The sequence below is a fragment of the Rhodnius prolixus genome, unplaced genomic scaffold, assembly GCF_049639745.1.
Source record: "Rhodnius prolixus isolate KJV_2025 unplaced genomic scaffold, Rpr scaffold_9, whole genome shotgun sequence".
In the NCBI taxonomy this organism is placed as follows: Eukaryota; Metazoa; Arthropoda; class Insecta; order Hemiptera; family Reduviidae; genus Rhodnius; species Rhodnius prolixus.
This window is the reverse complement of record NW_027411604.1, coordinates 15,740,830-15,768,195: the sequence shown is the minus strand read 5'-3', so window position 1 is coordinate 15,768,195 and position 27,366 is coordinate 15,740,830. Positions and strand designations below refer to the sequence as shown.

The 27,366-nt window shown below is 31.2% G+C and overlaps 2 protein-coding genes across 4 annotated transcripts in view; one reads left to right on the top strand and one right to left on the bottom strand.

Moving 5' to 3' along the window:
* The window catches only part of Mmp1 (Matrix metalloproteinase 1), a 69,991-nt gene extending 45,164 nt beyond the window's left edge, over positions 1–24,827 (top strand). Inside the window, exons 6-11 of one of the 3 annotated variants that reach the window (XM_074128375.1) lie at positions 2,193–2,341; positions 3,691–3,844; positions 7,350–7,628; positions 12,337–12,518; positions 14,949–15,033; positions 24,506–24,827. In XM_074128375.1, the coding sequence (XP_073984476.1) occupies positions 2,193–2,341; positions 3,691–3,844; positions 7,350–7,628; positions 12,337–12,518; positions 14,949–15,033; positions 24,506–24,639 (983 nt within the window). In that variant the 3' untranslated portion in view covers positions 24,640–24,827. Of the gene's footprint in view, positions 1–2,192; positions 2,342–3,690; positions 3,845–7,349; positions 7,629–12,336; positions 12,519–14,948; positions 15,160–20,519 lie in introns of all 3 variants that reach the window. The other 2 variants (XM_074128373.1, XM_074128374.1) reach the window with 2 other exon arrangements.
* Positions 1–27,366, bottom strand: part of LOC141454290 (uncharacterized) — a 215,025-nt gene that overhangs the window by 154,931 nt on the left and 32,728 nt on the right. The window contains exon 3 of the transcript XR_012458607.1: positions 16,316–16,369. The gene's annotated coding sequence lies outside the window, so the exon portion shown is untranslated. The remainder of the gene's footprint in view (positions 1–16,315; positions 16,370–27,366) is intronic.

Sequence of the window (27,366 nt, the reverse complement as noted above, 5' to 3'; positions counted from 1 at the left end):
GTATTTATTAGAATGAATGTTAACCTTTCTGTGTATTTGTTAGAATGAATGTTAACCTTTCTGTGTATTTATTAGAATGAATGTTAACCTTTCTGTGTATTTATTAGAATGAATGTTAACCTTTCTGTGTATTTGTTAGAATGAATGTTAACCTTTGTGTGTATTTATTAGAATGAATGTTAACCTTTCTGTGTATTTATTAGAATGAATGTTAACCTTTCTGTGTATTTGTTAGAATGAATGTTAACCTTTCTGTGTATTTATTAGAATGAATGTTAACCTTTCTGTGTATTCATTAGAATGAATGTTAACTGTTTTTAGTGACTGATTCCTAGTTTCAATAGAATGAAAAAATAAATGCCATTTCAGTCGAGTAAAATTTATTCTGCCGAGCTTTCGACCTAGGGACTAGGTCATCTTCAGGGCTAGTTTAGAAAGTATTACTTTTACATTTCAGGGTTGGTGTGTCTTCTGTCTTGTCTGTTCATGGACTAAATGAATAGGCATTACTACTACATACTTAAACAGCGTATTCTCCAAAAATGCCTTTGTGAATATTTCAATAATTAAGAAAGAACTTTTGTGATCATTTAAAGCAATTCGCTTAAGTTCATAATTTGAAAGTATCCAACTCTATCTTTAGGTGAGTAGCGCGCCATCAAAATACGAGTATAACGTCAACTTACAGCGTCACTATATAATCTGGATTATACAGCTAGGTCAACTGCTGGATTTAATTACAATAATAAAGTCTATCTAAATGTGACCATAATTCCTCTGTAGAGAACAAAAACCAATGCACTCACTACTTGCGAAATCTGTTTTCTTTAGATTAAACTAAACAATTGTGAGAATTGAAGAAAATTTTGTTAATTTTTAATGAACTTTTCTGTGCACGCCATTTATTCAGCCTTTTCATTACATTTTATGTGAATTGTTACAAATTGGCAAGATCTCACCTTTATGTTGCAATTTATTGAATATTATTACAGGCATTCCCAATAATTTGTTAATTATTAATTACATAATTAATTTGAAAATAATTATAATTATTAATAAAAAAAAAAGGGGGGGACGTAATTAATCAATTGTTTGCTGAACAAATGTCCAGTTTATTGAGCTAAAAATTGGGGGTAAGTTCGGAATCATAATGCAACTGTCCTGGGCATTCCAGTTCGCAGTTGTGTGCAGCTTAGAACGAACGCGCTGTAGAATTTATTTTTTTAGATGTCGAACTGTATTAGGAATTGATTACACAAGTCGATCCTATTATGGTCTAACATATTACGTTAAATTAGAAACCTATGGAAGACATAAAACGTCCGTAAGCTTGTGAATTATTCACTATATTCTCTTACACAGTGTGTGGATTAAATCGAATTGCAAAGAATTGGAGTCCTCTCAACATATACTTTACTATACCTATCCATGATGGCGACTAAACCAACCTTCCATGTTGCGAGTAAATGTTCAAATAAGAAAATAAATAATCTGGAACAAAAACGGAATTACCACTTTCTCTAATCGCAATTTAAATTATAAAATTTGCTTGCATCGACGTGTTCGAAAAAATAAAATGGAAAATAGCCGAATTTATTTAGAAAAATGACCTGTTCTGATCAACCGGTTTCTATCAAATTTAGAATTTTAATTAAATACTGAATGTCTTAAGTATTATGAGGCAACGTGACCGTTCACTTCCTTCCACGGAAAGATTGTAATAATAATAATGATTAATAATAATAATTCACTGATGGAAGTCAACTCCATTTCCCCCAAAATTGCCTTAAAAAGCATTTTCCATTACAAATGTTTACTAATAAATGTAATAGAGCTTTTTCAGAAAATTCCATTCATTTTCTTTACGAAAATCGCTAGCGCCATTATGAGAAAATTCCACAAACTCAAAAATCTTTTATTGTAAAAGTGTTTTAGCGAAATTCGTCAACAAGCTTATTTACCGGGGGACTTATGATGGCACTGGTACGAAATATTACAATTGAACTTGGTGCAATTTTTTTGATTTGAGTGTGGCTTGACCAATTCTTTCCCCCATTCACTAATGATCCAATCTGGATGATCACAAAAAATACGTTCTCAGTCTTAATATAAAGAAAGAAAAAAACAATTTTCTATCTTAATTAATTCTGATTTGATCCAAAAAAAACTAATATAATTTTTCTGTGCAACAGGTACAAACTTGTTTCAAGTAGCTGCCCATGAATTCGGTCATTCTTTGGGATTATCCCATTCGGATGTAAGATCAGCATTGATGGCACCATTTTACCGTGGCTATGACCCAACGTTTGAACTTGCTGACGATGATGTAGACGCTATACAGGTATCTTTCTATGGGCTAATAGTTTGATAATGATAACATGGTAAATTATGATTATATTGTCACAGATTCCATTCTTTTCTGTTTGGTGGTCTTAATGATTGTAGACTTTTTGGTACCATGATCAAGATGGTGGTGTTTTATTGATGCTGGAAGGTATTTTTTTTTAATACTGCTGCAGTTTTATTTACTCAAGCTTGAGTCTCTTTCAAAGGAAGCACGGATCCTTCTTAGTACGCACGTTTTTCCTATTTCCAGTTTAGATTTCATCCTTAATCAGAGATTGATTTATCAATTTCATGTGGATAATTTTGTTTTTTTTAATTCTTTATTTGGTGACAAGCAGCATATCTTTGCTCTATAATATGAAATGTCCACCAACGTCTCTGATAGGAGAAGTTACCCAGTGGTAACACTCCAACTACCTATTTTTTCTCATCATCAGACAGGAGATCACGAGGACTGGATTCTTTTAAGATGTCTAAGTGTGTTATCAGGAAATGTCCTGTGAAGAAGGTTTCTGCAGTAGTGGATTTGGATGAGATTCCAAGTTATGATGGAATATTTTCTGTCAAATCATGGAGCGAAGAATCTAAAGTCTGCAATAACTGAATGCTTTGATAATTTGTTGAACTCCACAGGTCAATGTCATAGGCAAAACAGGTTTTTTATTAAAATAAACTTGAATAAATAAGTCTTCTGTTGTCCTGGAAGATTTTTGTGTGCTGTCTTGTAGTCTCGTATAAGTTGTTGGAAGATTTTATTGAATACTAAGTTGCATGAGGATTCCGAGTAGATAATTTGGCCTTCAACTTACGATGATTCTGTCACTCACACTTCTGCAGACTCCACTCGGAGAATCAAGATACCTCTTAGGCTCAGATGACGGAAATCTTCATTTTTTCCTTTAATAACTCATTCTAGAGGACCAAATACACTTGGATGGATTAAAGAAAATTAAGTTTTACAGGATCTAAGAGCTAACCTTGGATATTATTTAAAGTATTTAATGAAAGAAAATGTGAAAGAGATTTGTAGAAAATGATAATAGAAATTATGTTACACAGCACCGTCTATTACACCAAATCGGATTTGGTCATCCTAATAATAATAAGCAATAAGTAATTCTAACTGGACAAAATCAATTTAAAACATTTAAAGCTAACACTTTCTAGAAGCCCACAAAATCATTTAAAGCTAACACTTTCTAGAAGCATACAAAATCATTTAAAGCTAACACTTTCTAGAAGCACACAAAATCATTTAAACCTAACACTTTCTAGATTTTCAATTTCTTTACAATATCCAAGACATGATACTGATAGTTTATATTTATTTGTTTTCATAAACAGGCTTTATATGGTTTACCAAAAAAAACTAACCAGGGTGGAAACAAACCTTCAACAACAGAACCTCCCGGAGAAGAAGAAGACGCTGAACTATGTAACGACGCCACGGTAGATACCCTATTCAATTCTGCCGAAGGAGTAACTTATGCTTTTAAAGGTAAAATTGATTTGGTTTTTTTTGTTTAAAATAACGTTTAGCATGGAATCCTTCAATTCTTTCTTCAACTTACAAATATAGCATTTTTAATGACCCTACCGGAATTTTCAAAACTTACTGGGCAGTTTTAATAAGTCAAAATTTCTTACAAACTTTGGTTTATTTTATTTTAGAACTACCTTTTTCAAATTCTAAGATTTCAAGATATCAAAATACTTTTAATTCTGAGGTTTTTTTTTGTACGTTACAGCATTCTTGTATTTCTCGGTTAATCGAGAAGGTTCTCGATCTTTCCTCGAAGATGGTAAAAGAACTTCCGCTCATATTTTCTGTCAAATCCTAGCATTGATAGAATTTATGTTAAAAGATCATGTGTGTCTGTTGTTGTTATGTATGAAACTACTTCTGTGTGATATAGTTGGTGCAGTGAATGCCAAAAACATGCTTAGAATCGGGCGTTCCAGATTGGGACAATGGGCAGATGATATGACCAGCGACAAATGGACAATCTTTGATATCTGCATTTGGAGGGAATACTGGCTGTGGTTGCTGGAGAGCCCCACGAGCCGCTCAAATGCTTTGTAGCGCCAATGGATTATATTGAGTCAGTTTCACAACCATAAAAAGGATTTCGACTATGCCATTGTAATCTTTTTTAATATTGAATGGTATGAATGTAGATTTCAAAACTCTGGATCCAATCAACTTGTTCTGCGGCATTCGCGTCTTCAACTTTGACCTTTAGGGCTTTGAAATGGATTTGAACCAAACGATTACCATGAATTCGTCTTATATCTCTTTGTCTGTCACTTCTTGTATTCCATCTAACAATCATGCCTAAAATGGAATGATTAAATCAAGCATACTTTCCAATTAAACTGTATGAAATGGAAACCCTATTCGATTATTTTAAGAATCACTTTAACATCTTTCATTCCCTTTTCAAATCAATTTTCTCTCATTAAGTTCCAAATAATAAATCTAAAAAATATACGTCATGGATCTAGTTTTAGGTAAAATCGGAGTATTTATTCTTTATTTTTAAAGAAATCTGCAAAACATAGATAAAACCGAAATGCAGTACATATTAGAATATCCCCCTAGCACTTCAGAACCGAAATCCACTGTGTTATCCGTGATTTTTTTAAACATCTTTTTGAATAAAGCTATTCTGATGACTTACGAGTTTCCAATACAAAGATCCACTAATTATGTGGTCAGATCTAGTAGGTCCTATAGGGCTGTAGGCCCTCGTCTACCGAAGAAAGCTACACGGTTTTGACTGTAATTTTTGCATATTCTATTGTATGAGAGAGAAATGCAAGAAAAAAATCTATTACTGTTTACATTTTAAACATCATTTTAATTAAAATGTTTGTTACCAAATGTTTATTTAAGGAATTAGCTCAAGATTATTGGATTCCCACGCTATGATCTCAGGTTCTAATCCAGCCACCAACTCTTCTGTATTCTCTTGCGGAAATCCTTTAAACGTGATCAAGATATAGTAGGGTTTATTTAAAAAGGGGAGCTAGGTCATTCGATAAAATTTCGGAGATCAGATACCCAAATAAAGTTTTGCAACAAAGTCTTCCAGAAGAAAAAGAAGAAGTACGAGTAAGCCTGAGGTAACCTCAGGATGATGTGGAGGAGGATTACGAGGGTCGTTTGAAAAGTCCGTGCAAAGTCAAAGAGATAGCACTACTGGCGCGTATCGAGGTTATGTTTAGTTAGTAGCATCTCTTGAAAGAACACACACCAAGTTTCAGCCAGATCGGTCTATTTCTTTGTGTTTGGCATTCGTTTGAATCGAGGAAGTCGAGTGATTTTCAAAAAATTGACGAAAAAGAATTTCGTGTGTTGATTAAACACTACTTTATGAAAGGCAAAACGCCTCAGGCGACTAAAGAGAAGCTTGATAAACATTATGGTGACTCTGCACCTTCGATTAGAACAGTTTATAAGTGGTTTCAAAATTTTCGGAGTGGCCATATGGGCACAAGTGACGCTGAACGTTCTGGACGCCCTGTTGAGGTTACTACTCCAGAAATCATTGATAAAATCCATGATATGGTGATGGATGACAGAAGAGTGAAGGTGCGTGGACGGTTTGCAGCTGTTCCAGAAGAATCCGCAGGACTTTAAGCGTCGTTTCGTCACTGTGGATGAAACATGGATACATCACTACACTCCTGAGACCAAAGAACAATCTAAACAATGGGTTACCAAGGGGGAATCTGCGCCAAAAAAGGCGAAGACCGTTCCTTCGGCCGGAAAGATTATGGCGACTGTCTTTTGGGATTCGCAAGGAATAATCCTCATCGACTATCTGGAAAAGGGTAAAACTATTACAGGTGCATATTATTCATCGTTATTGGATCGTTTGAAAACCGAGCTGCAAGAAAAACGCCCACGATTGGCCCACAAAAAAGTCTTTTTCCATCACGACAACGCACCAGCTCACACCTCAGCAGTTGTGGTCGCAAAAATAATGGAAATAGGGTTCCAACTCGTTTCACATCCCCCCCTATTCTCCAGACTTGGCTCCCTCGGACTACTATTTGTTCCCCAATATGAAGAAATGGCTGGCGGGAAAAAGATTTTATTCAAACGAGGAGGTGATTGCAGAAACGAATGGCTATTTTTCAGACTTGGACAAATCCTATTATTCGGAAGGGATCAACAAACTAGAGCAGCGTTGGACGAAGTGTATAAGCCTAAAAGGAGACTATGTTGAAAAATAAAAAAGGTTTACCCCAAAAAATTAAGTAGTTTTTATTTTTGCACGGACTTTTCAAACGACCCTCGTATTTTAGATGATGGGAATTAGTTTATGGAGACTGCAGACCATATATTGGGCAGAGTGGAGTAAGGATACTTGTGGTGGCCCAGAATCTTCATGGTCTACAGGGACAAAGAGTTTGTTAGGAAATGGGTGAACCAAGATTAAATTAGAAATAATAATAAATTAATTAATCAATAATTAACCAGGAATATAATGAATACCGTAAAATTATCCCCATAATTTGTGAGTTTTGTTATAAATCAAAATTTATCGAAATATTCTGAAGAGAAAATGGTAAGGAATTCTGAAAGTGGTTGGCGACTCTTTTGAAGCACAGTCTGATAATTCAAATGAAAAAATTACTGATAAATCTACGATTACTAAGATCATGTTGGGATTTGAGTCTTGATTTTGGTCATTCATTCAATTCTCAAGTCTATATTGAAATGCAAACAATAACCCTGTGGCCTCCATCAACTTTAGCTTTCCACCACTAAATCAAATAGTTTTTCATCAACGGCTATTAAAAATGGACAGCCACTAAAGGCTGTGCATTATTATGCTTGTGAACTATCCTACGATAAAGAACTCCATCAAGTAGGTCCTTTCTTGGTGAAGGTTGTTGCTTACTAATTAAGGATTTAAGATAGAAGATTTCATGTAAAATTGAATAAATGTAATACAACTTCTCTACTAATAATTTTTCTTCTAAAATTCTAGGTCTTCATTATTGGAAGCTAACTGAAGACTCAATTGCACCAGGATATCCCAGGCTAATTAGTAAATCCTGGCCAGGTTTACCTGGTAATATTGACGCTGCTTTCACATATAAGAATGGAAGGACCTATTTTTTTAAAGGATCACAATATTGGCGTTATACTGGTAAAAAAATGGACGGAGATTATCCAAAACAGATATCCGATGGCTTTTCTGGTATTCCAAATAATATTAACGCTGCAATGGTCTGGGGTGGAAATGGCAAGATTTACTTTTTTAAAGGTTGGTATTCTATTGGTTTATGAATAACAATAGTTTGGAAAATTAGAGATCTATTTCTATAAAATATTGTTAATATTTTAACCAATCTATGGGATGATCAAAGAACCTAGATTCTGTCTAAAGTCCCCGTCTAGAAACCCAAATCTCTTTGAAGTTATCTACCTCTTTGTATAACATTTTTTAAACGTTTACTAAAATCTACCTCTTTGTATAACATTTTTTAAACGTTTACTAAAATCTACCTCTTTGTATAACATTTTTTAAACGTTTACTAAAATCTGCGATACTGTAGTGCTGTCAGTATTGCTTGTGCTATCTGTGTTTTTGTTTTTAGAATGCAAAAATTATTAATATTTTGTAAAACACCTTGAAAATTGAGAAGTATACACGTTATTAGGCAATGCTACTGAAAATAACAATTAATTTTGCAAAGTTTTTTATCATAAACAAATATTAGGATGTATTCAGTCTTATTGAACAAGATTTATTTAGTAAAGATTTCAATTTACCTAAGTAACATTGAAGAGAAACCAAATTTTGGTCATTTTCTAGGTACAACTTTAGGAATTTAGAATTTGGATTAAAAAATATATATTATAGTTAAAAAGTCATCCATAAAAAAAGGTATTAATAAATAACACATTAAAATTAGAATCTATCTAATAAATTAAAAATTAATTAGATATTATTTTCTAATCTTAAACACAACTCCTTGATAAAATTCCTGATGTCGAACACTGAAAATAACACAAATTACATTTCTCTTCGTTGTTACATAGCAAAAATATCGGAATCATCAGTGGTAAATCACTAATATTGTTCAATAACATTAAATAAATATTAACTCTTTACCATTATCACGAACATCGTTAGAAGTTTTGCAGAATTATTATTATTATTTTTTTTTTGAGTAATTTTCAATTTCACGATGTTGTGCAAAAATAACGTTAATATAAATAAAGAAAAATAAATGTTAATTTAGGAATTACAATACAATATAAATGTATTATAAATTCCTATGACTCATCCACTTTGCAAATCTCATAGCATATATTATTTTGGATACAGTAACGTTGCTTCGTTCTGTATTAATGTTCTTGTTCTTCTTGTTCTTGTTCTTCTTCTTCTTGTTACCTTTTTTGTAAACAACGTAGCGCCTAAACGCGTGAACCGATTTTCATGAATGAGGTGTCATTCGATTCGGAATTTTATGTAGATGTGCCTTTTGGGGGTCTCGATCCTATACATGGAATGGGAGAGGAGTTAGCCCCCTTTATGTAAGGCCCCCTCCAAAATTATTATTACTAATTACTCTGTAAATCTTGGCCCGATTTTGATAAAATTTGGTAGGATGATAGGGTTAGGGCTCCCCTACGTAACATTAAAGCGGCGATCAGCTCTTACACTTGTTAAGGGGAAGTATAGCAATCGTTTCAAATTATCGACACGTGAACCGACCGAAGTGTCATTCGAATCGAAATTTTGTACAGATATGCACTTTAAAAGTCTCGACGCCGTGCCTCATAAGGAGGGGAGTTCGCCCCACCCAAATAAGGCCCTTTCTAAAACTATTATTACCAATATTTCTATAACGCTTAGTACGATTTTGATAAAATTCAGCTCGAATAAGTGGTTAAAGCTCCTCTACGTTGCTGATTTAAAATACAATATTACTATTAACGACAAAATAGGCTCAGCGCAAATAATAATATATATATTTTTTTTAAATATTCCAATTATATCAATAAAATGACGCGATACGTAAAAATTGAAGAGTTGAAGTTTGGCTGTGTTGTGGTTCAGCATTTTATTGAAACTGATTCTCGTTCACTCTTTTTTTACTGATTCAACTCAGAGATGATAAGAGTCAAATCAAACAATAAAGACAAGTTTTAGCACCGTATCTTTGATCATTCGAAACGGGTACTCATATAACAATATTCTTAGTTTCGAGTGTGTTTCGGGTTCAATTATGTCTGCGATAAGAGTACAATAGTTGAATGAGATTAATAAAATAACTGGATGATGTTATCTTTAATTAACCATTTAACCAGCTTAATGTGACCATAAAGACAATAAAACTTGGTAAAATTAGTAGCAAAGGAAGACTACTTAATCAAAATGACAGATAATCGGACATTTTTTTGGTTTTTTTTTTAACATTAGTAACATTTTTAACACTCTGACAAAGAAATAACAGCGTTATAAATTTTATATACTGGTACTTAAATTACAAAATTGCAAATAATTCATTACCTTAAACTAGAAATTAAGTAAAGAAATGTTTAGCTTGCAAATAAGCGTGTAAAATATACGCGACATGTGTCATTCATTCTTAACATGCAGTTAAATTATTATATACCTCATTCATTTAGCCAGTTTGATGACTTGCTGCATGTTTGGCAATATTCCCAGCTATTTTCAGCCACTTACAACTGCGTGAATATGAATATTAAGGAAATAATATTTTGCAGTGATTATAAACAAGTGAATTTTAGGTTAGATTGAATTCATTTATAAATGTAGGAAATAAAACAAATTGCTTTTTTCTGTATATATAAAAGAAAAAGACAAAAAAAATATGAATTTAAATAGGTATACATTAGTATTCTGTCAAGCTAGAAGAAGACATGTTTAACAATAAAAAGATTACCATCAATTATGTTAATTCTTTATGCATTTTGCGGAGTCAACGTTCTAAAGTCAGTGACATTTCTTTCGTACTAATGGAAACGTTACCAAGCAAAAAAGTAAAAATTGTGTTTAAATTACTTTTGTTCGCTGTACATTAAACTGAGTATTTTTTTTTACTCGCGTTTTGTTTAATAAATTGTATTTTTTTTCAAAAATCTGACATCAAAGAATAACTTAACTTATATTATTATTCTCTGTAACGGAGAAAATATTTAGATAACTTTTAATGTTCAAACTTAAGCTTGTCAACCATTTTTGAAAGCAATAAGCTAAATTTTAATTTACAAAATCTAGTTTGAACACTCAAAAACTTTCTTCTAAAAATATTAATAATAATAATAATACGAGGGTCGTTTGAAAAGTCCGTGCAAAGTCAGAGAGATAGCACTACTGGCGCGTATCGAGGTTATGTTTAGTTAGTAGCATCTCTTGGAAGAACACACACCAAGTTTCAGCCAGATCGGTCTATTTCTTTGTGTTTGGCATTCGTTTGAATCGAGGAAGTCGAGTGATTTTCAAATCGTGTGAAGTGTTGCAAGGACGGTTTGTAGCTGTTCCAGAAGAATCCGCAGGACTTTAAGCGTGGTTTCGTCACTGTGGATGAAACATGGATACATCACTACACTCCCGAGACCAAAGAACAATCTAAACAATGGGTTACCAAGGGGGAATCTGCGCCAAAAAAAGGCGAAGACCGTTCCTTCGGCAGGAAAGATTATGGCGACTGTCTTTTGGGATTCGCAAGGAATAATTCTCATCGACTATCTGGAAAAGGGTAAAACTATTACAGGTGCATATTATTCATCGTTATTGGACCGAGCTGCAAGAAAAGCGCCCACGATTGGCCCACAAAAAAGTCCTTTTCCATCACGACAACGCACCAGCTCACACCTCAGCAGTTGTGGTCGCAAAATTAATGGAAATAGGGTTCCAACTCGTTTCACATCCCCTCTATTCTCCAGACTTGGCTCCCTCGGACTACTATTTGTTCCCCCAATATGAAGAAATGGCTGGCGGGAAAAAGATTTTATTCAAACGAGGAGGTGATTGCAGAAACGAATGGCTATTTTTCAGACTTGGACAAATCCTATTATTCGGAAGGGATCAACAAACTAGAGCAGCGTTGGACGAAGTGTATAAGCCTAAAAGGAGACTATGTTGAAAAATAAAAAAGGTTTACCCCAAAAAATTAAGTAGTTTTTATTTTTGCACGGACTTTTCAAACGACCCTCGTAATACTCGTAATAGTAAGGGTAGGGATTAGCTATGCGGTCAGCGTACTGGACTCCCACGCAGAGATCCCGGGTTCGAATCCAGCTGCTGACCCATTTAGATTTTCTCTTCCAAGGAGCTTCTTACAGTTCACTGTCTGGTGATGGACAGTGTTGTCTGTAACGAGAGAACATTGTCCGGAGGCCGGTAGTGCACTGAAAAAAGCTCCGGGCGCCAATAACCTTAGATGTTGACGCGCCTTAAATCATAATAATAATAATATGAATAATTTTTAATTAACGTTCCGTTCTTTCAAACTCCACTATGCTCATCTAAATTAAGTTACAATTGCTGATCTAGTTCCCACAGCTCCCATAAAATAATGTTTTTTTCGATGAGTGAAGGCACAAGTCCTGAACAATTTTCAACAACGGGCTTATTTCATCAAATTCTGATTAAAAAAAAAGGTGGAATACATTTAATTAATTAAGCAATTGCTGTTGAAATCACTTGAAATAGTTTTTCTATTCCTAGCTATAGAATAAATATTTTGATATTCAAAATGAGGAAACTTGCAAAGAAATATTAACTTCTTGTCCAGCAATCTGTTTCCATCATCCAAGATTAATCTAGTGAAGCCTAAAACCTTCCGACAAAATAAAAACAGAGACATTACTTTACTTATATCATGGAAAGAAGTAAAACATCGATTATTTTAATTAACAAAGAGGTTGCAATTTTTAACTAAATTGTTCTTGGATAACCTATATAGTTTTATTTACTACTTTTTTTTATAATTTAGGTTCCAAATTTTGGAGGTACGATCCTACAGCAAAACCACCAGTGAAGAACGCATATCCTAAGCAGATATCCAATTGGGAAGGTGTACCAAATGATTTAGACGCTGCACTTCATTATACAAATGGTTACACTTACTTCTTTAAAAAGGGATCTTATTATAGATTCAACGATCGAACATTCTCAGTGAGTATGATTTCTCTTTTCTGAATAATAATAATAGTATTACAAAATTATTATGTTACTTTGTTTAAAGCGCAGGAAGCTAACTTGTCACATGTTAATGGATAAGTGATCTAATTTCATTTATATGCACGACAAATTCCTGAGAGATATAAGCATTTTCAGTAACCCTGTTTTTTCCAACAACTTTGAGAACATTGTGGAAATAATGTCAACCTCATTTCACAAATCTTGTACTAGCCACAGTAAGATTCAGGGGCCTTACGTGTGTTTAGAAATTTTAGAATAACAATCGCAGTAAATAAAAAAAAACCATCGTTCATAGACAGTGAACATAATATTATTTTACTTAAATATTTTTAGTTTGAATACATAATAACTTCAACATAATAGTCATGCCATTTATAGTTAGTTCTTTAACTAACTTATTTAATTTCTCAGTTTTAATCAAAGTGTGTTTTTTTTCCTTTTTTTTGGCATTGGCTTTCGCCATACAGCCAGCATCGTCTAGGTGCTTATCACTAGAATATCACTCACTCTCCATTCTTACCTACAAATACATTCGCTTCACACATTCATCCCTCTACTATATACAAATATTTACATAAACTACAGCTAATGGATGGATCAGTACTCTATATTCCTGCCATCCTTATAGCTTAACCGAAATTAAAATCACCGTAATCCTTCTCTAATCATTTTCTTGCATTCATTCTAATCGGCTATAACTTTTAAATACATTCATATTTCATTGCTAGCTCTGCTACAGATTTAAGCACATAGATGTTGGTGGAGAATATTATGTCTTTGTAGCGAAATGGTGCATCTAAATACCTGTATATGTCGTCAAACATTCGTTACCTTTCTACCACATAACGTGGACATATCATTATTATATTGTCTTGAAATCCTCTTCCTCATTGCAATCTACGCAAAGAGGAGAGAGGACCTTTTCTTGATCCTTTGAACATACGATCCGCACACAGTGTGATTCGCTCTCAGTCTGCTTATTGTCGTAACAACCCATTTATTAGTGACAGTTCCCCATAAACCATGGTTGTCTAGGTAACTGATCTGCCATAGTTTTATAGAATCTCCCTTTATTACCATTTCTGTAATCTGTCTGCCATTTTTGTAGTGCTACAAAGTGTGTTACTATCCATGCTGCTGTTCCATGAAATTTTCTTATTTCATCAAAAAACAAGTTTCTAAAAATATATACGAAATTTTCATCAATTTCGCGTGATCCATGTGTCTTATTTATTATTGATTTATCTAGTTTTCTATCCTCATTAACATAATACTTGGATTTAACTTAGATTAGAATCAGTCTCTTTGATGGACGAAGTTGATATTGTGTTTGATGTATATTTTATAGTCTGATGGTTCTTACAACTTGATGGATTCCTTCTCCTTGATGTTATACAGATGATTATAAATGTACAGCGATATTGGTACGATATTTAAGGACCAATAACTAAGTGATCTGCTCCTACTTGCCATGATTGTCCTTACAGTTCTTTTAGTTTTTGAATTTTAAGAATAATTGAGGCAGTACTTGCACTTCCTTATAATTCAGTGACGAAGGCAAGTGTACAGTCCAAAATAGGTTACTTTCAGTACTTATGTTATTATCAAGTTCACCTACCTCGGGAGGTACACTGCTGGTTACAGCTGCTTACTTAATATGTTGTTTGTGGGAAAGACAACAGTCTAGTAAACTCCTGAAATGATATTCAATCTTTTTTACTCAGGTAAATACTGTGTTCTGAGTATTTCTCTGATTCACTTATAATTCATCTAAATCCAACCATTATCCTTCAAGATTGCAAATAAAGCAGTATTGTAGGTCACCCTCCAAAACAAGAAAATCTTGCAATCGTCGCTTACATTTCATAAAAGACATCGTAGCTGCAACGAAATCTGAAAGAGATTGTTTAAAATCCAGTGGTACCTTTGACAGCTTCCCATTTACCACCTCCCTAGCTGTCAAAGAGTTGTTCATGAAATTATTATATGCAGCGTACAAATAGGTGAACTGAGTCCACCGGAAAAGCGCTCGAGTATAATTCCAACGCATAACTAGAGGCTAATCTGTTTTCCACGAAAGGCAAAAGCATCATTTTATTACTTTTTATGGCATGACATTATTAGGACTACAAAGCTTATAGTCAAACTATATTTGTTGATTGGTATACATAATACGACATTTCTAGACGGACAAGTTGAAACTTGTCGATGCTTTTACAAACAAACAAAATCTGTGATCCTTGAACTCTTTGTTAACACAAATAGCAATATGAGCTAAATTTCTTTGTAGAAACCTTTTGTTTTTTGTTAAACGTTTTATTGTTTTTAGAATATTATAAAAGAAATTGAATCATTATTGATTTCATTTTTGCACAATTTTATTTAATTTCCATCCGTCCCCAGGTTGACATCGCAGATCCACCATTTCCAAGACCAGCCGGTTATTGGTGGTTTGGTTGTAGATCAGAGACAAAAGGAGGAATTACTGGTGAGCAACATAACAACAAACATGATGATGATGTAAATGGAGGTGGTAGGAGACTGTGGCCGCAGGGTCGAAGGCGATCTGATGATCTATCTGATGATGACGTCACAGATCTAATCATGGACGGCGGTGAGTCCACGGAAGATCTACGTGTTTAACAATTTAACTCCTCTTTTACTAAATAAATAATTTTTTTTTTTTAATTTTTTTGACATTCCAATTCTGTAGGGGGTTGCGTTAGTAGTGTAATAATTATTTTCCAATTTTATTGGCCCAACTAATGCATTAAATAAAAGACTGCTTAATCTAATTAAAATTCAATAATTACTAAGTAATAATATTAAAAGTAAATAAAAGTGATATATTTCAAAGAAAATTTATAAATAAATATTCAAGTAAATTTTTAACATAACACTTATTCTGGAATCTTGTGGAAGGCTAATTTTTGCCAGTCTAAGTAAAACTGGGCCCATTATATTTTTACCAGAGTATTCACTTTTAAAATATGTATATAAAATAATGACGAAGAATTATTTAAGAATAGTTTAAGTAAATATCTGATTATTACTACGGCATTTAGAAGAACCTCCCAAATATTCTTTACTTTGTTTTATTAGTAGAGGATTACTACGGCATTTAGAAGAACCTCCCAAATATTCTTTACTTTGTTTTATTAGTAGAGGATTACTACGGCATTTAGAAGAACCTCCCAAATATTCTTTACTTTGTTTTATTAGTAGAGGATTACTACGGCATTTAGAAGAACCTCCCAAATATTCTTTACTTTGTTTTATTAGTAGAGGATTACTACGGCATTTAGAAGAACCTCCCAAATATTCTTTACTTTGTTTTATTAGTAGAGGATTCTGTGGGTGAGCTCAAATTGCAAAAATATTTTGTTGGAAAATGTAAGTAAAACTTATTTTATCCAAATGTAGGTGTGATTTTTATAAAAGTAAAATTTTATAATTTATACATAAAAGTTTGTTGCTAAAATATTTATTTTAAAAAAAGTCTCCCAATTTTGCCTCACTAAATACGAGTGAGTAAGCTAATGATTGTGTATTTCTAAGACATAAACAAATTTTTGAATCCATAAACTCTTGCAACTCCATTTGAACTCATCAATTCGTTTGATTACAACGCCATATACGAGCTTTTGCGGAGTCGCTCATCATTTCACTTTAAATATACCGAAGAAAGCAATCGTATTAAAGTTGTTTTTAAAAAAGTAATATCGCTAAATTTGTAGGAAATTTTAATTTTTTAAATTATAAAAACTCACCATTCTCTCTCTTGCCCGAATAAAAGAATTCATCGCCTTCACCCAAAGACTTGTCTGAAAAGAAAATTAATTGAATGATAAAATTCTAAATTGTTTTATAAACTTATTAAAAGGGGTTCTACACTAAGAAGAACAAAAAATTAACGGTAAATGCAAAATCGGAAATTAATACAGATTTCAGAATTTTTGCTCAAATAAATTTTTGAATTTAAAATGCTGGAACCTTTTTTTTTTATTTATTAATCACAGAAACATCATTTCATGATAATAACGTCGATATAGAAAGCATTGATTGGTTGGATGTTAAACATGGCAACCACTTTAAATAACCCGTGATCAACCATAACCATGTAACCATAAATTATTTACAAATATAAATAAAATGAATATAAGTTTTTTTTGTTTTTTTTCTAATGCCATACATCATTGGCGCTCGGCCATTAGATGTCTCGCAGCCCAATATATTTTCGCTCTTGAAGAGAGCTAGTCAGTAGACGTAGTCAAATGGGATAGGGCTTCGCACACAAAAAGATGATCTCCTGCTATGTGCCCGTTCCCGCAAAGCACACAGTTCGGGTTGTCAACTACCCCGATCTTAAATAAGTGTGCCTGCCAGGTAATCGTGTCCATTGACCAAACGAAAACAGGCCACCGCTACGCTCCGTGGCAGGTTCTTTGGCAGCACATTGTTCCTCAAGATAGCCAGCCCATCGTTTGCCCTCTGATAGTGTGGTGTGCAGCTCCGCTGTTCTCTTTTTGGCTTTTGTCCGGCAAATTCGCCTTGTGGTCTCAAAAGGGATGAATATAAGTAAATAAGTAAATAATAATCTCTCAACCACAAATATTATCGAGCAAGATGGAAATATTTTCACGTGTAGTGTAATATTAAAAAGAGAATAACAAAATAAAATGATCTTAAGAGAATTTAGCAAATACTTTCAGCATAATCTTATTTTTTTTAAAAAATCTGATAAACAAAAGAGCTCCTTAATTCTTAATTTAAAACGTAGAGTAAAATTTGCTTCTTTGAAAAAAAAAAAATGTATATATTTTTACGGAATTGTAAATAAAACTTGTATCATTTCTAAATTTTGGAGCACAGTACGGTGTTGGTAATATCAATGAATTTAAATTGCATTATACAATTATCTGTAACATGTAGATGGGATAGGGAAAGCACTAAAGATGGTGTAGGTAAATAAGATATTCATTCTTTACAAAGAAAACATCAATAATATAAGATATTGGGTAAGCTAAAAATTCAATAGGTTTATTGTCTACCTAGTAAAAATTATTTTGTTGATAATGTTTGTTAAGATCCACAGTACTGGATATTACAGCTAATTTTTAATTTAACTCTGATTTATCTGACCAGTTTTACGCTTATATCCATTTATTGTTGTTTGATTAATCATGGCGATCAGCAAGGAAAAACGAAGTTATGAAGTCATCATTCGCTACGTCAAAATGATTGATCAAACTCGGTTTAAAATCCAAAACCGGATAAAAACGGCGATAAAACAAAAATTTTTTGTTTTTAACATGATGTTTTCATCGTTTAATTGACAATAACTCTCTAATTAAATTTAATTCGTTTGTGATTAATAATAATTTTTAAAAAATGCATGATGATAGCAGTAAATCATTTAAAAAACGTATTTTCAATGGAAATCTTTGGTAAATACTTATTTTTTTTTTAATTTATTCAACATTTCCCCCCCCCCTTGGGCGACAGTTACCTAAAATATTTTAACAAAAAACCGTATTTTAACTAACCCGCTTTTTGGTTTTTCAATTATTAGTAATTTTTAATTAATGGCCAAATTGAAAGGAGTTTGAAAGAAAAATTTTATTATTGGACAATATGATATTGTAATTATTGTTCTTGTATAACCACGTATCGTTGCTGGCCACACTCTCCTATCATGGTAATATAAAAGCTTATTAATAATTAATTTTGTTTTAATAATTATAATTATAGTTTTATTTAAGCTTTATGTTTTTTTTTGTGTGAGTTCTATTTCTTTTGCATGATGTAATTGGGATTTTCCTTCACACAAATGGCTTTATTTGATCTTTTTTTTTTCTTTTAATTTTATGTATTACTATTTTTAAGGCAAATCCAAAGTAACTTTTTTTAAAAAAATACAATAACTAATAATTGTTATAACTACAATTAAATTTAACTTTTTTATTGTTTACATATTTGTAAATAAGAAAGATTTAGCCAATTTTTGAAAACATACATTTGGGTATTGGGGGAATGTGTTGACACAGAGTATGGTTATCCAATGGGGCGCAAAAAAAATCTATTTTGTTTTGTCGAAAGTGCAATAAACCTCAATTAAAAGAATAAACCCCAAAAATAGTTTTACTAAATTCTAAAAGTATCCAGACGAAGAATAACATTCCCAAATTCACAGCTTATTGGTCGAAATTACTTCAAAACTAAAATTTAAAATCATTTTCTGTAATAAATAATAATTCAAATTAATTGGCTTCAAAGTCTTGTATCTTAACCATTTTTTAAAATGAATAAAATCCTAAATTATCATGGTTAAATATTATCAGCAAAAATATCATTTCTAAATATTCCAATAATTTTGTCCCAATACTTTAGCGAACAAAATATCATTTCTAAATATTCCAATAATTTTGTCCCAATACTTTAGGGAACGAAATATCATTTCTAAATATTCCAATAATTTTGTCCCAATACTTTAGCGAACGAAATATCATTTCTAAATATTCCAATAATTTTGCCCCAATACTTTAGCGAACGAAATATCATTTCTAAATATTCCAATAATTTTGTCCCAATACTTTAGCGAACGAAATATCATTTCTAAATATTCCAATAATTTTGTCCCAATACTTTAGCGAACGAAATATCATTTCTAAATATTCCAATAATTTTGTCCCAATACTTTAGCGAACGAAATATCATTTCTAAATATTCCAATAATTTTGTCCCAATACTTTAGCGAACGAAATATCATTTCTAAATATTCCAATAATTTTGTCCCAATACTTTAGCGAACGAAATATCATTTCTAAATATTCCAATAATTTTGTCCCAATACTTTAGCGAACGAAATATCATTTCTAAATATTCCAATAATTTTGTCCCAATACTTTAGCTAACAAAATATCATTTCTAAAGAAAACGTTTTTAGAGGTTAGGAATTCTAAAAAGGTTAAAATAAAAGACAATTTTAGTTAAGAAATTAAATTTTTCATTAAAAGACCAAAGCTAAATATAAATAGATTACTAAGTAGAAGTATAGACTAATAAATTAACATTAAGTAAGTAATAAAATTGACTATTAAAGTAATAGATTACTTTAGATATTAGTTTGGATCTGCCTCTAAGCATGATATTACTTTTAAGTACAATATTTTGGGAAATGATCTTGATTCATTTGAATACTAACCTAATGATTTATTATTATTAATTTTTGGTCGCTTTAGTTAAATCTTCCAACACTATTACAAACTTATATGTTAAAATTAAGTAGTGCAGTAGAAAGCACCTTAGTGGTTAAATTTTGAACTACCGAGTACTTTGTTTTGTGTTTAATCTTTAGAAGTATAAGTATGCATAGTATCTTTGTATCCAAATTTTTATTTTCTATTTTAACATTTCTATTTTGGATTTAATCCAATCTGTCTCTCTCTGTAATGTATACCACATTGCTATTTAAAGAATTCTTTTTATTTATTTTTATTCTTCTATTAAAAATCATCTTAAATTTGAAAACAAGTAAAAAAAAATAAAAAAAATTGAAGCATGGCTGAAACACCTTCAGTATTATTTCTGTCATTCTATTCTATTATATCTTATTAGATTAACTTAAAGTTTTTGTAGATTACTATTTAGAAGGCATGTCTCGTTTTCTTCATTTTAGAAATACGTAGCATTATCTCTTGCTATCACAGAAAATTTGTGGGTATTATTTAGGTGGCACAATTTCATTTTATTTTTTGGTAGCACAGTATCATGTATTTTTTTATTTAGTTACTTTTCTTCGGCACTTTTTACTTTTTTAAAAAATTTTTGTACACAATAGTTTTGTTGTTTATATTTTAGAACAAGTTTCTGGAAAAAATTTTTTAATTCTTTTTTGTTTTCTTTTTTTTTTAAAAAAAAACTTCCAAAAATTACAAAAATAACAAAATTACAAAAAAACAAAAAACTGAATAGAACGGCCCAAAACGCCTGGAAAAAGATCAAATCCAGACACTGATGGCAATATCGATGAGCAAGGCGTTCAGAAACGTACAACTGACAATCTACCATGCTTTGTAATCAACAATCTATTCAGGATATGTCCCAGAGGAATATAAAATAATTTACATTTTTTTTAATGTAAAAAGAAATAAATGCTGCCAACTTTTTAAAAATTAAAATATATTATTTTTAATTTCTTTAGTTTTCTAAAAATTTATATTCTCTCACCATTTTTGTTTTGTATCTTATTTATTTTTTATTTGATTTAAATTATAATTATAATTTTGATTGATACCATGTAGAATTAGCTAGTGCCTGTTCTGTATTTCTTTTTATTGTACGCTATTTTTGATACTACTTCAATTATTATTACAAACAAAAATTTTTTTTTAAAAAAAAAGTCTGAATTTATTTGTAAATACAAAATGAAGTATTTTAGTCTATTGTGTGTGTAGAAAATGCTGTTTGTAAAGTACAAAAAAATCAGAAATAACATTGTTGTAAATGGATTATTCTTACGGCATTTTTTAAGTCTTTAATTTTCGTGATAGAAAAGCAATGTAGCAATGTGGTGTGCCTTATTGTTTTTTGTTTATTTTATATTTTCTCCATTAAAATTTAAATTTTATGGGAGAATTGTAATATGAATTTTTTTTATTATTAAAAAAATAAGAAAGATACTATGTCTGAAATGTAATCGTGATATTAAAATATTTACAAAATATTAAGTTAAAAATATATAAAATAGTAAACAAGTGGATTCAAGTTATTTTTTTCTCTCATTTTTTTAAGTAATTATAGTTGATTTAAAATAATAGTTGAGGTAAGTACCCTTACTTGGGTCTTTATTGAAGTTAATGTGCACTTATTTTCAAATAATTATATTTTCTAAAGGTGATAATAATCAATTCCCAGCGGTTATTTGCCAGTCGAGATTGGTGTGTATTTAGAGGGATTTACTGATCGGGGACGACTCCCAACGGAGATAGTGTTAATTCTTGAATCAATGTAAGCGAATAAGAGATTATCTTTGCAAATTAGGTGTCTTGAACGGAGCCGATTTAGCAAAAAACATATTTTACTTTCAATTTTTTCATTAAAGAAAATCTATTTTAAACTAGAACCTAGGACTAGTATTTCCAACCTTTTTTTCCTGTTTAGAACCCCCCTTGACGATTTCCTTCCCCCTCTCTGTAGACCACTAATTTTGTTATTTCGTAAAGCAAAAATATCGTTACAAATTGTTTTCAGAATATTTTGAGTCGCCCCCCCCCCAAAAAAAAATGAAGGGAAAAACAATATCTTTTGACTGATTGCTTTTAAACTCCATACAGAATCAATGTAGTTTCGAAATTCAACTTTGGTTGTTTTTAACTTTAATATCAAATATAAAAAATATAATTATTAAAGTTTTTGACCAGCAATTTTGATAGCCTTTTTCTTTTTTGAGGCAGACAATTTAATGTTGCAGAATTTAGAAAGTAATCTACATCATTCTTTCTTTATCTATTTATTGGTGACTTACCCCTAAGGCGATTGTACAAGCAATGGATGGCCATAAAATTACTAAGCTAACCACCAAAAATCTTTTTAAGTTTTGTTTTACAGCATGTTCAGTGTCCTAACTAAATAGTGAAAATTTCTGAAATGGTAACTATTTTGATGCCCTAAGTGAGTTATTTTCTTGAATTTTCCATTCGGATTTCCATTTAGACGCTCATTAAATTCATAAACCATATTATTTAATGCAGGTGTACTTAGATTGAGAGCTGTATTTAACGCAATCTGCCGCAGTGTAAACGAACATATTTATGATATCTCTAAGTATACATTAGATTCGTTGGTTTTAAAATGATCGCAACTAAATTTTAGGACCTCCTAAGAGTGTTGAATGCATTTAGTAAGACATACTCTGAAAATTGGGCAAAGATAATATCCCTGGATTATTTTTTCTTTCAATCCATATGGCACTAACAGAATGAATGAAAACAATCTGCTTATAGATAAACCAAATTAATTAAATCAAAAATTATATTCTAATGTATTTAGAATATAATAATGAAAACTAAAAAAATTAAAAGATATAATATCGCCGCAGAAAAATTCTATTAATTAATAGAAACTGCCCAAAATACTTCAAGATAACCTTGATATAATTGTATGCTAGGGCTAGAGCTCAAAGACACTTTAATATAATCACAAATTGGTCGAGTTTTTGAAATAATGCTAATTAAAGTTGAAATTTTAAATCTTTTGCTGAGAAAAAAATTTAAGGAAAAAGTAATTAGTAAATTATACTTAATTTTAAATTATGATTAAAATTAGAAATTTTCACTAAATTTTAGCTATTTTTAGAATTATACGTAAGATCTATTTATTAAAAAGATAAATGCATCTGTATTAGCTTTTATTGGCCGTAAAAAATTTATATTAAGGATTCAATTCAACGAGGAATCGGTTCAGAACAAAGAAACAACTCCGTCTTTTTGCCAAAGTTTCGACCTGAATATTACAAATAAAACAATTTAGAATATTGAACCACGGGACTTACAAATACTACATATTAATTAAAACTGTCCGGTAGGACAGTTGTATAAGGGTTGATCATCAAAAACTGCACGAAAAAGCGTAACGTTGAAAAACACCCAACTTTGACAAATTTTTTCTCTTTTTCTATAAAAGATAAAATTCCCAAATTTTCTTTATAATATAGGGCAAATCCTCCTTTAAGACTGTAATTTTTTTGCAACAACCTAGATTTGATAGATTTCGAGAAAAAAGTTGCTGAAAATGTGCAAAAACGGCATTTTCAAAAATTGTTCTTCTTCTTTCTTGTTGTTGTTGTTGTTACCTTTTTTGTAAACAACGTAGCGCCTAAACGCGTGAACCGATTTTCATGAATGAGGTATCATTCGAGTCGGAATGTTATGTAGATGTGCCTTTTGGGGGTCTCGACGCTGTACATGGAATGGGAGAGGAGTTAGCCCCCTTTATGTAAGGCCCCCTCCAAAATTATTATCATTAATTACTCTGTAAATCTTAGCCCGATTTTAATAAAATTTGGTAGGATGACAGGGTTAGAGCTCCCCTACGTAACATTAAAGCGACGATCTGCTCTTACACTTGTTAAGGGGAAGTTGTGCTGTGCCTCTTATATACATCTTATATGCTGCATAGCCCACGTCAGTTCTGATTATTAAAATTTACATCATTTTTTATAATTTTAATAAGATGTATTGATATGCTGTATTGGTAGTCCAATAATTCAGTATTCTAAATTGTTGTATTTGTATTATTTGTAATATCCAGGCCCTGACGAAGGCAATAAATTTGCCGAAACGTTGGCAAAAAGACGAAGTTTTTTTTTTTTTGTTCAGGACCGATTCCTCGCTAAATTGAATCCTTAATTTGATATCCATCATTCGAATCGCTTTCAAAAGAATAATTATAATAATTTATTTCTCACTATTTTACAAAGTTAGAATCGTACAACACTCTGAAATAACTATTTAGATGGGGGGAGTGGCTCTCATCTTCCTTCAAGATCACCCAAAAAATTAATTCCTAGAAAAAAGTAAATTTAAATTTAACTTTTAAAATATTTTGGGTGAATAATGAACAAATTTAAAGTAAAAATAGAATCGGCAATGCGATAATTGTAATTAGGTTTCATAATTTTGGCTATAACCTCTTTATAGATTCAATTGATGGGGTCGCCCTAAATGAAATATGCAGATTTCTTTATCCATTTGGATCTGTTGGAAACTGCATAAAAAGTCTTATGCACTTATACTTTTAAAAAAGATGTTAAAGTAACAAATTAAAATGATAAAAATTGCAATAAAATAATGCAGTTCCGAGCAAAACCTTTTTGAACGTATAATTTTTATTTAACATATTTATTTTTGCATTTATTTACAGAAATTAATTTATGTTTTGTTTTTTTTGGCATTTTGCAGTTGATCCACCAGAAAAGAGGACAGAAATGAGAAACGCTTCTATACATCATGGCCACAATTCTAGTACAACATCTTCGGCAGCATCCCTGTTCACTCTGCTATTCCTAGTTTGGATATTTGCATGTCAAACATAGAATTTGTTTGCCATTTTTAAAAGATAAAGGAAAGCAAGTAAAAGACCATATATAGACAAAAATAATGAAAAAGATGGGTCATTGCGTCTTTTTTAATAAAAACAAAAATATTGAGGACCAATAAAGATCCTTTGTGATTAAACACACAAAGTTTGATTAAGCTAATTTTGTGATTTAAAAAAAAGAAAGGGCATTTATGAGACGATTAAGCCATAAGTTGGACGGCTAATTGTGACAGCAATTCAAGAAAATGGGTAGAGAAAAAGAAATTTAAGTAATTAAGCTGATTATATTTGGAAAAAGTCCTACCAATGTTAAAAGATCTAGGTATCATTCACCCCTGTGGTATACCATAATTTTTAAACACAATTAGTAGAGTAAAATCACAATAAAAATTATTTTTAGAAAATCAAAGTTAAATGTGCCATTTTGTTTTTTCTGTAAGCATTTTAGGAACTCAATTAGTTTTAGTTTTAAGCATTTTGAAGTTACTTAAAATTTTCCTTTTTTAATTATAGAAAATTAATCTTTTCTTATTACTCGAATTATTTATATTTTTTATTTTTACTAATTATTGTAAACTGCTAAATACCAAAAGTGCTATTAAAGAAAACAAAATAATCAAATTGAAATTAAATTTTGTGCCTTCTATTTATTTTGTTGTAATTTTGTACAAAAATAAATAAAATAAGGTCTACCAATTTTGACTATTTTAAAAAAAAAAATAGGCTGAGATTATAGCCTCTTGTTATTTTTTTTTTAAATGTAAAATTGAAATTATAAAACAAAAAATTTGTATAGTAATAAAAAATAAAAAATTTTGTATTATTTTTTATACGCTCTAAGTATCCAAAGAAAAGGTACTTTATTTGTTGTAAATATGTGTACACTTTCACCAAAAAAATAAATAAATAAATAAAATAAAAGAAGATAATTATTTAACATAATCTTAAAAAATTACAAACTATGGATTCACAAATGGAAACTAGAAATCAATTTGTAGAACATAGGTCAAAATCTTTTTTTTAATTTAGATCAAATCTTTCTCAAAAAGTGGGTCATAACGTCCCTCTTGTGGGCGCTGGAGGCCTACAGGGGAGTTGTAAAGGACTCAGAGAAAATTGGGGGGTGTTGAATTGGATTAGGGGCTGATTTCTGTTTTTCTAATATTTTTAACTAAAATCAAAACCTGACTAACTACACTATCATCGATTAATTTCGTTGTTTTCAGTAATTTTGGCGACAAAAGCCGATCCCGCTATTGTACCCCTGGATTGTGGTCGATTTGTTCAACGATTTTCGATAGCATTCCCATATACGTATTTGTGTGAACGTGGATTTAGTGCTGTGGCAACGCTGCTCAACTAGACAGAGAAATCGTTTGCATGTTACTTACTTACGACTGTTTTTTTGAGTAAATTCGAGCCTGATATTAACCAAACTTGTGTAAAAATCATCAGAATCATCCCTTCACATTAGATTAGTTTTAAAATTTAAATAGAAATGTTTGTTTTAATTTGGTTAAAAGATTTCTAAATATAATTTATAAGGTTGCGTTTTATTGCTCTCATTAGAACAGTCTCATTTAAAAGCTAAATTCAAACTCAGAAATAGGATAAGACTTATAATTAAACTAATGATTGCGATTGTGATTTTTAAGATCGTGGTAAAGTTTAGGTAAATTTTAGAGAACGCTAGAAAACAATTGATTCTTCTGTACACGAAATAAGTTTGAGAAACTCTGATTTAGTTAGACCTGGAATCCATTCGATAACACTGAATTTAAAACTGGCCATCCAAAACCTTAAGACTTAAGTAATGATCAAACGCACAATTCTTTGGACCATTCTAACCGGAAATGCATCTAACTAAAAAATATTTTCTATTACGCTTTCCTATTTGTTGATGGCAGCACTAAGTTGTACTTAAATAGAATTACAAGTTACCGTAAACAAAAGTGCAGCTTATTTCGCAATTTGTACAGAATAATTGGGAAAAACCTCATAATCAATGAATTACTAAAACTGAATACCATATTGTTTCTAAGATCACCTGCTAACTAACTATAGAAGCTGAACAATTTCACCAAAGTGTGCAGAAAATAAACGATCGACGGACTGAATCCTAAACTATGACTGGAGGGACTTATTAGTGGTTACAAATGAAGATCATATGTATTCTATTTTGGTTTCTTTATTGTATTTTGAAAGGCAGAATGAAGCTGCGGGTAAAAGATGTTTTTCTTTCTTTAAGAGGACAAAAAGGCAAACAAAGAAATCGAGTGTATTTAATTAGATTGTTCTTCCATTAGAATTAATGAAGGGTTTTTGGTTGATTAAGGACTAATTCCAGGGTAGAAAAGAGAAATTCTGATTTATGAAAATTTAGCTATTTCTTAAATTTTGTTACAAACTTATTATAATTGCACATTTTTATTTGTTTTTTTTAAAAGGGCCTTTATTGTTTTGTAGGTTTTCTTATTTTTTTCGCATAGTTTAGGGCTCACCCTTCAGAGCACAGCAAGCTGACAGATATTCAGTACTGAGAGGAGGCAGATGGAGAGATTGTTTTGGAATTAATATGAAGGATGCAAAAGATGACGCTTCCGTTTTAATGAATCCAAAAGATCATCTTATATAGACAAAAAATTAAAATCTTAAGGGAATTACTGCAATGAGTGAATTTATAGAAAATGGTAGATTGATGAGATTAATTTTTGACTCCCTT